Source organism: Cupressus sempervirens, chromosome 5, assembly GCF_028749045.1.
Source record: "Cupressus sempervirens isolate cs-2001-9-10 chromosome 5, ASM2874904v1, whole genome shotgun sequence".
Taxonomy (NCBI): Eukaryota; Viridiplantae; Streptophyta; class Pinopsida; order Cupressales; family Cupressaceae; genus Cupressus; species Cupressus sempervirens.
This window is the reverse complement of record NC_143122.1, coordinates 229,565,240-229,575,673: the sequence shown is the minus strand read 5'-3', so window position 1 is coordinate 229,575,673 and position 10,434 is coordinate 229,565,240. Positions and strand designations below refer to the sequence as shown.

Here is a 10,434-nt window from a genome sequence, read left to right as displayed (position 1 = left end):
TACAAACACTATTATAAAATATAATTAAAAAATAATACTGTTTAATTTATTTTTATAAAAGTAAAATAATAGTAATAATTTAACTACTTTTATTAAAAAGCAAAATTTTAAAAAAATATTAGAAATTCAAATACAAACATATAACATATTGAAATTATATTAAAAAGACATATTTTGAAATTATATTAAAAAGACATATTTATTAGTTATATATATATAAGTATAATTTGAACTTATGCATTATATGAAGTTTTAGGAACAAGTTATATCAAATAGTCAAAAATAAACATCAATGTAAAACTAATAATAAATATATTTAAAATAAAAAATAAAAAATATTTAATAGATTGTGATAATTAATATTGATTAAACATATTGTGTGAGGTGGAAGATAAAATGATTGAAACAATAAAATCTTATCAATTTGTAGAAAAGATAAAGTTATAATTAATACATTCATTAATGCAAGATGAAGTTGTTAGAAAATATTTGTATTTTTAATTGAAAAAATTAATTTTCTCACCAAAAATAGTATGGACCAATGAAAAATGTGATTTATAAAATAATAAAAAATCAGAAAAAGATATAAACATTTGAAATCTCATATAATCTTTGAAATTCTTGAATTTGATTGGGTAGTGTTAATGTCACATATATATATTTTTTATGGAGGGTTCAGACCTGCGAGGCAGCCCAGCGAGGCACAAGCCTGCGAGCTACCAACCAGCGAAGGCCACCATTAACAGTTTTAGGTACCCGATACAGGCCCACACGTGTCTGAATACCAAACACCTCTTTGGCTAAGAGCCAAGGACTGAGGAGCCCACCAGAAATCTTAATGTCATATTTGGATTGACATGAATGCATAAGTATTCCTGCCTTGACAGGGACTAACAATTACGCTGATTCAAAAACTTTGACGCTGTATTTTTTATAGTTTTTGAAAGACCCCTTTTTTGAATGAGCCACATCCTACCGTTCAACACCAATTATGTTTGAAGGGACTGATTGCTGTTGCACCGTAGCTCCTGTTTTACCATTATTTGGACCTGATACAACCTAAACATAAACGAGGTTTGATGCAAAGTCGCTCCATTATCTACAGGAGACGACATCAATCTCAGGAAATGCAAAATTTCAATGACCCACTAGTACCAATCAAACCATCATAAGTCAATTGGGTTTACAGATTAAACATACCTATTTATAATAAGCACCTGTTTATCAGGAAAAAATACAAAAATGGGATCCCCCAAGAATTGGGCGTTTCAGTGGATCGATTCACAAATGATAATCTACCCCATAAGCTGAAGCTCTAAAATATTGTCTCTTTAAAGGATTTTTTGCATCCTTGAAACCCATTTGGGCAATGGCGGATGATCAGAAGATTTCCGAACACATTATGGAGGAAGGCAGGCGACTACTGAAGCAGTCCACTAACATGTTGCCGTCATATATCGATGACCTTCCAACAGGCTTCTACGATTCTCTTCTTCTCCAAGGTCTGCAAGTCGATCATGCAGAGCACGGGCGCCTTCTCTGCTCGATCATAGTCCCTCCACGCCTCCTGGTAAGACCCCATTTCTTCTTTACCTTAGAAAACGGAAGCTTCATTTCACTTCTAAACTTCAAGAACAATGTTAGAATCTTTACAATCAAGTATTGATAGGATCATGGATTGAGTTTGAACCATTGAACTCATTTAGAATAGGGTTGAAACCTAAACCCATTTCTTCTTTACCTTAGATAATGGAAGCTTCATTTCACTTCTAAAACCCCAAAAACGATGTTGACAATTTTACTTTAGGTGTTGATTTGATCTCGGATTGGGTTTGAGCCATTAATATCGTTTAGGTTAGGGTTTGAAACTCTATTCCCAACTATAAATTCGCTTGCTCTTAAGTAGAATCAAGATTTGGTTCGCGCCATTAATCTCATTTAGATTAGGGGCTGAAACCGTATACCCAAATACATATTCACTAGCTGTTAAGTAGAATTATGCCGCTCATGATAGATGAGTTGGGTTTATTTATTCATTTTTATAATTAAAATTTCATTTTGTTCAGAAGAATTGATTAGTTCAGTGATCTGTAGCTTATTGAATGACGGGCAAGATATTCTTATCCGCATTGCAAGTAAATCAGAAATTGATCCCATGACCTATAATTATTAATACCTGAACAGACGAGAAAAGTGAACATAACTGCCAAAGTGAGCTAACCCCAGAGGTTTTGTTTAGTTTTCATTTGCTTTTAATAGATTCATGCCTCTCATAGTAGGTTGGGCTTTTAGATAGCCAATATTGAAAGATCAATTCACTCTACAGATTGCAGAGGGGCCGGGAGCTCTTGTCAATCTAAAGTTTAGAGTTTGAAGTAGGTCCATGGAAAATGACAATATGAGTGTTTTTGTTGCTGCAATTCATTGAATACAGGAAGCATGGCTAATCTGGGCATTGCTTAGCCTTAGATGAAGGCAATTTTGAAGCATATTAGTTTTACACAATAGTATTGGGGCCTTAATTGTCTAGTTAGCATTGCTTGGCAAGTGACTGCAAGAAATGTAACTGGAATACTTCTGTTTCTTGCACCATGAAAATGGTTTTGCATTGTAAAAGGACCATTCCTCATTGTTTATGAACTGGAAGAAATGTGACTGGAATACTTTTTTGTTTCTTGCACCATGGAAATGATTTTGCATTCTAAAAGGACAATTTTTCATTGCCTCTGAATTTTTCAATAGTAGACATGCTCTCCGGCATGATAAATTTTTCTGACTTTTGCCAGGTCTGTAACATTTATGATCTTTGAACTGTATTTTTTGATAGGTAATGGGTTGAAGTCTAGATTATTTGTTATAGTAATGAATTTATTATTACTAATTGAGATTTATTATTATTATGTGTTAAATTCAAGTAGATTCAAACTTAAGACCTTCCAAACAAGAGGCTCACAACTTTTCCATTGTATTGTAGGCTCCCCCCTTATAGTCTTTGAACTGTCAGCAAAGTGCATGATTGATGAATTTCTGAACACTTTGGAAATTTGTGATGTACAAATTTTATTCTACTTTTGTGGTTCATAGGTCAATTATTATGACAACCACATAATTCATTCTACAGAAAGTTGTATTTCTTACCTGGATGGAGAAATTAAGGCTTAATTGTGTAGGAAGCTTGTTTTATCATGTTGCTACTTGAATGCACAGAACGTAGGGAGTTTTCTTCATGGAGGAGCTACTGCAGCATATGTTGATATTATAGGTAGTGCAGCAATATTCACTACAGGAGCTAGATCATCTGGTGTTTCAGTTGAAATCAATGTCTCATATCTTGCTGCTGCTAAATTGGGGGTAAATCTTGAACATTCTCATCGTGAATATTTTTTGGGTATATGAATTTCTTTTGTTTTTTGCATGATGAAGAAGCCCTTTTCTGATTTAGATTGTTGAGTTTGTTTTCCTTTAACTCAGGAGGAGATTGAAATTGAAGCAAAGGTTCTCCGGATTGGCAAATCAATCGCCTTTGTTAACGTTGATTTGAGGAAGAAGAAAACTGGGGAACTGATTGCCCAGGGGCGTCACACAAAGTACCTTGCTGTGACTAGTAAATTGTAAACTCTCTGAAATTCAGTGGCTCCAAATCTATCTTTTGCTGACATTTTTCAGGCCAGCTATGTTGTAAAAAAAATGATCAGGAATGATTGTTGGTTTGTGACAGCACTAATACAATAAAAGAAATCTTCTTTTAAGAAAAATAGATTTTCTGAGTGTTAGACAAAGGGTCTAAACTTGGTGTGGCAGGGAGCGGTGTTGTATCTAGTAGTACTTTAAATGCTAGTTATGAAAAGATGTGCAACAAGATAAGAAGTAAAATAACAAAATGCCAAATGTCAAATGTTAAATATGTGAACACTGAATAGCAAATTACTAATCAGAAATTAGTACACTAAATAATATTTGTAATTTGACAAATGAAATTGTTGAATTTGCAAATGGAAGATTTCTATTATATCAAAACATCATAAAGATGGTTATAATGAGTAGCATGATATCAAAACTAGTACAAAATGTAAATTTTAGTGAAGGGAGGCCTCTAATTATCCCTCAAGGCAAACTCCTCATCATTGAAACTAGATTTCTCATGTTCAAGATCCACCAAACAGACACAAACCGACCTTACATCTCAAGGCATTGCATCCTCATCCTCATTCTCATCAATCCATGATGGGTTCTTTGGCTCTACATCCCATTGTGTTCATGGGCTCTCATTGTACACGTGTCTTGTGGTCAATGATGTACAAGGCATTATGTACAACCACTAGCTTCTCTACTTTCCTGGAGGCAAATCTGTTTCTCTTAATAGAGTGGATGAAGCCATAAGTAGAACTAGTTCCTCTATGCCGTTGAAGAACTAGAATGGCTGGTAGATAGTCTTTGATTTTTGCAGTCCTTGACCCACCTTAACCATCACCTCCCTTTCTTTGTCATCCTTGGGGAATTTCACCAATGCTTCCTAAGTAATCTTCCTCTCCTTGAAGAAATTTAATCCTTCACCCGGCAGCCCAAAAACCTCTATAATAAAATTTATATTGAGGGGGGAAGAGATTCCATACATTCTCATAGAGGTCCCCTTCCAACCCTTGAAGAACTCCAACATAGCCTCAAGGTTAAAGCCATGGAGACTCTCAAGATAGGTGATGACCCTTCCTTTATCAAGTTGCTCCCAGACCTATGGGATATTTCTCCACCGATTGCAATTCCACATCTCCTACCTCTTTGGTTCTCCCCCCATAGCTCTGCAACTACTAAGAACAATATTCACAAAAGCCCTCAACGCCAAAGTGTTTCTTTGATCATCCACATTCTCATCAATCTATGATGGCTTCTTTGGCTCTACATCCCATTATGTTGATGGGTTCTCTTTGTACATGTGTCTAGCGGTCAATGATGTACAAGGCATTATGTACAACCACTAGCTTCTCTACTCTCCTAGAGGTAAGTCTGTTTCTCTTAAGTGAGTGGATGAAGACATAACTAGAATTAGTTGCTCTATTCATTTGAAGAACTAGAATGGCTAGTATATAGTCTTTGACTTTTGCAGTCCTTGATCGTCCCTGTCTTGAGGATGTCCCCGTCCAGGGAATAGGGGGGAAAGCGTCCTTGTATTTCATTGATATTTATCATTTTGGTAATTCTTAATTTCATTAAACAAATAAAATATATTTTTCTATGTCAAGTGGTGGTTGTTATCTTTCAAGATATTTTGCATATCTTTGTTGTCTTGAAGGTAAAATTACTTGAGTATTATAGATAGCAACAATTCTTTGTGTTATGAATTTAGATTGCGGGGGAAATTGCGAATTGCACAATACAAGAGCAATTGTTAAGTTGTACTATAAACTACTAACTGAGAATTGTAAGAGTGATAGTAGCTTAGCTATGTAGTTCATAATTGTTTTCTTTGAATCAATATCTTGCCTCACGAATGTTTCCTTGGCATTTTATCAAGAATTTTCTTAGAATTTTTAAATTATCTACATTTATACTTATTCATCTACAACAACCATAATATTATAAAACCTATTTCCTAAGAAATGCAATTTGCAAGGGCATTTTTGGCTTGCCAAGCAAGCCATCAAAAGACATTCTATCAAGTTTGATCAACCATGGCAATAAATTCATTACCATGAGCTTTCCATTGGGATGTTCTCTTTAGTCCCTTCCATGAGGTTTTACAGATCATATATTTTATATATTATGTTTTTGATAAAAAATGCAAGGAAAATTGATGTATGACAATTTGAGGTAATTGTTGTGTTAATAGTATTAATGATATCTAGCTTTAGATGCATCCTTGTATGTTTTAAGCTTATTCCTAATAAGGGACATTTTGGGGATGGGTAGGAATTGTTTCTACCTTATAGTTGATTTCAAAAGACAGTGTTGTTGGATGAACAATTTGAGAGTGGAAATGTTGGAGACAAACTAATCAACATAAAATGCAATTTAAAATGAGAAAAAAAACACAACTTTATAAAGAAAAAAGGGATAGAGGCTTCACAAATACCCTTATAGCCCTTTACACCAACTCTAATCCTAAAAAAGTGTCATGTAATGGGAGGTATTTACCTTTGTAGTATTCTAAGAAAAGTATTTGTTATAAATTTAGAGGTGGTCATCTTGTTAATAGATCTATTGATATGATATAGTGATTTAAATGCTGGCTAGTAATAATTTGACATTGATAGACTCTTGCAAGCTTAATCTATTTGAATATTATTTGGCAATGAAGATTATAATTGATTTGACCTTGACCTAGAATTTTTAGTAGGTGTAACAATGACTAGCAATGATGAAATTGAATTTGTTCAAATTGGTAATTCCTTAAGGATATAAAAAAATAATAAACAAGATCATTTTTAAATAAATAAAAAATTCAATAATGATTTTTTCGAAGTAATATATATTTTCTATTTATCTAGATTGCATTTAAAGACTTATTTTCACTTATATTTTAAATCTAACCCTAACTTTAAACCCAATCCTAACCTTAATTGTAATGCTTGCTCTATTTCTAATTCCAACCCTAACCTTAATCATAACAATAATTTTACTCTAACCATAACTTTGTTTAACCTAAATTATGATGTTCAACTTTTTATAATTAAATATAAATGTAACTTGTGTGTGTGTGTGTGCGCGCGTGTGCGCGTGTGTGTGCACGCATGTGTGCGTGCATGGATATATATATTTTTGGGTTCAAAAATCATAAATTCTTGGATATAAACTTGACATTAGATCACTCAACAAACACTTGTAGCCCTACTAAGTTGGTACAATTAGAAGTCTCATATGTGATACTATGAGAACTACAAGTATAGCTAACCAAACCTACTACTAATCAAAACAATATCTATGTTAATATAGTTAATTAAACTCTTCTATTTTCTAGTTTTTATTCATTTGATTAAACATCAAATTTATAGACAATCAATTATTGTTTGACCATTGTTTAAATTTGTGGCATATGTCCTTTACCTATCATATTTATATGTAAGAATTTTTTTTTATAGATTAAATTAATCTAAGAAGTATAAATGACTCACTGATTTCATAGAATATTAGGTGTTATTTTTACAGTAAATCTCATGGCTATTGACTTATTGATAACAAATATTGATCTTGATCTTTCGATGATAAAAAAAATTACAAATGACCTTTCATATTACCTTTAAGATCCCATTATAGTAAGTTGCAACAATTTATATGGGTGAAACCAATTTAACTTTCCCAATACTACATTAAAAATATTAAGTTATTATTGTTAGGTTTGCTCATCAACATAAAAGAAATATTGATTTTATTTTGGATGTTATCGTTTCTTTAAAATAATTAGTCTTGCCATTATTGTAACTAAACTCCTTTTTGACTATATATGGATCAAGTACAAACTACAAATTTATTTTATGTCTGTGTGCACGCGCGTGCGCGTGTGTAACTTCACATTAATATAAATATTGTAATTAACAACATTAGGGCTATATTGTGTTTGATATTAAGGTGCAAAGAGAAATTGACCTTATTATTAGTCACATAACAAGTTGCAACCTAAGACACTAATATTAGTATGTCTTCTTACTATTGCTTCTTTTTTTAATATAGTATTTCTTAATTGCAATACAAAGGTGTACAATTCTAAAAAGTTAACACCTAATTGAAATCTTTAAGATCTATTAGACTTCATTTTGGTGATTTTGAAGTCCACATGAACTTTATACTTGATCTCAACAACCTATATTTTCTTCCTCGGCAATTTATCACACTTTCCTAGACTTGGGAAAATTTCAAGACAAAATTGGGCTAGGCTAGTTAGGTTGGCCTAGTCCTAGACTAGGTTAACTAGGTCGGCCTTGTCTTAGGGCTTTGCACTTGATTTTGGCTTTGGACCCAATGTGGGGTTTTCTTCCTAGATCTTTAATTGACGCCAACCCTAGAAATATTGAATCCAAAAATGAGTATAAAAGGGCATCAAATCCTCTCATTTTGGCATATGACCAACAATCAAGAATATAATTAGGTACCTATTGTGGGTGATTTCAAGAGCAAGTGAAAGAATTCAAGTTGTGCAAATTAAGGATTTGGACTCAAGATTTGAAGACAAACATCTAATTCAAGATCTCCAAATCTCCATTTCTTCAATTAGATCTATTCAAGCAAAGGAAATATTTCCTAATTAATGCAAGTTTCTCTCCCATGATGGACAAGTAGAGGAATTCTCAATCAAACAAGAAGATCCACACATCCATTCTTCTTCTCTCATTCTCCATGAGGATGTCAAGCATATCAACATTCTAGATCTAGGATTGGTGATCAGAGATCTACGTGTTTGTGAAGACACCCTTGATTATACATCTCATTTCAAGATCTACACATATAAGAATATTCATAGATTTGACAGAGCCTAACATCAATCCATGAGGGCTTTTCATGCAAGGTGATACTAGCATTTATTGTGTTTAGCTTATTTTCCTTATACAATCTCAATTTCATTTCAAGGTTAATCTCTAAATAGGGGTTTGAACAAGAACAACCTCTTTCCACAAAATTTTCTTCTTTTATTTTTGTCAGCATGACGGAAATTGTTGATCTAGATTTGGGAATGTCAAATACAATTACAGACCCTTTGAAATTTTTGTTAGATTTGGAGCTGAAAGGTCTGGGTTACATTTTTTCCCCTCATCTTGGGGCTAGGTCGTCCAAGACGTCCTCATCTTTTTTGATTGAATTTCTCACAGAAGATAATGATAGACATCATAATTGCAAATATGAAGTTATACCTAATTTTGACATCATGACAACAATACAAATAATATTTGAAGGTCCATTTTCCTTTTCTTTCCCCAAGGTGAGTCCATTCTTTCTATTTTTCCCCTTACACTTACTTTTATATATCATATCTACACTAATTTCATGATTTGCATATCATTCATGCCACATAATCACATACTATTGAATAAGTAATATCTCAATTCCCCTTTTACCTAGATCTTGCACTACCACCTAGTATTCCTTTTTGGGTTGTTCTAATTAGATTTGTTTGAGGGTGGGTTTGTATTCCTGATGTATCATATAATCTAGCAAGTGATCTACCTCCTAGCATTACTCACCATTTTATATTTGTACATTTTGGTGAATGAACTTATAACATTTTGATTTTGAATATGGTGTTAGATCCCCTCTTTATGCATTTAGTTATCTAAATCTATTTTAAATGCATTTACATCATATTGCTACTAAAGCTCCATCTAGATATCTAGGTCCTAACAATTACATTTCTAGATCTACTTTGTATGCATTGTGATAGTTATTATTTAAATTACATCTTTGTTACATTGTATGCATATAGATTCATAGATTCTTCAACCTTTAAATTGCATGTCTAAATTTGATAGCTAAATTTGTCTGGAGTGCATATTTCTTTCAAATTGCATTGCATTTAACTTTCCTTTCACTCATTTGTGCATGAGTTTTATTAGTCCAACCTATAATATTTGATGTTATGTGGAGCCTTATCAGACTCAGAGTTTGACATGTTTCCCCTCCTCCCCACCCCTCCCCCCAAAGATTATTACTATGGGGGTTTGGAGGCAGTGTTCTAGATGCACTCCCTATCACAGTACAATGTAGGGTCAAGGGGCAATGCCCCCATGGGGGTTTTAGGGGTAGTGCCCCCAAAGCCAAAAATGACTCTCTTATTGTAAAAGGCATTGACTACTATTTTTCTATTGGATGACTTATTCTAGCCCTAATTTTGTAAGTGACAAAAATATTGTATAAAATGACTTAAGGTTAGGGATTTCATAATGTATGATGATATTTTATCTTCTTATGATGGTATTGAGTTGTAAGGGGTTGCAGATTGTAATAATTACATAGTAATAATAATGGACTTAATGTTGGTGGACATAGCCCAAGAATTGGGTAAACCACGTTAAATCCTTGTGTCTTTTATTCTCTTCTATGTGATTTGTTATTTTATGATATTGGTTATATTTGCATGTAACTGCTATTTTTGTCCATGGTTAACCCTAACAAGAGGTATTAGAGCAAGACACTCTTGTAATTTTTTTAAAGCTATCCTCTATAGGAAGGTCTGATAGTTGACTGGGAGTGATGAAAAATGAGGGTAAGCCAAAGGTTGAGAAGTTTAATGGGCATAACTTTTAGTTATGAAAAATGCAAAAGGAGGACTATCTTTATTAGAAGGATTTATGGCAGCAATTACAAGGAAAAACCAAGAAATCTACTGCTATGACAGATGAGGACTGGAAGATTCTGGATTGAAAGGCACTTGGAAGTTTTCATTTATGTTTGGCATAATCAGTGGCATTTAATATTACAAAAGAAAAGATGATAAAAGAGTTGATATAAACT

At 33.1% G+C, this 10,434-nt stretch overlaps 1 protein-coding gene across 1 annotated transcript; it reads left to right on the top strand.

Annotated features, from left to right (window-relative positions):
• The first annotated feature begins 972 nt into the window (after window positions 1-972).
• LOC149555282 (uncharacterized) lies at window positions 973-3,755 on the top strand. The gene is made up of 3 exons (XM_089829398.1): window positions 973-1,570; window positions 3,208-3,351; window positions 3,472-3,755. The coding sequence occupies exons 1-3, from the start codon at window positions 1,370-1,372 to the stop codon at window positions 3,613-3,615; spliced, it is 489 nt and encodes a 162-aa protein (XP_089685524.1). The 5' UTR covers window positions 973-1,369; the 3' UTR covers window positions 3,616-3,755.
• The last annotated feature ends 6,679 nt before the right edge of the window (window positions 3,756-10,434 follow it).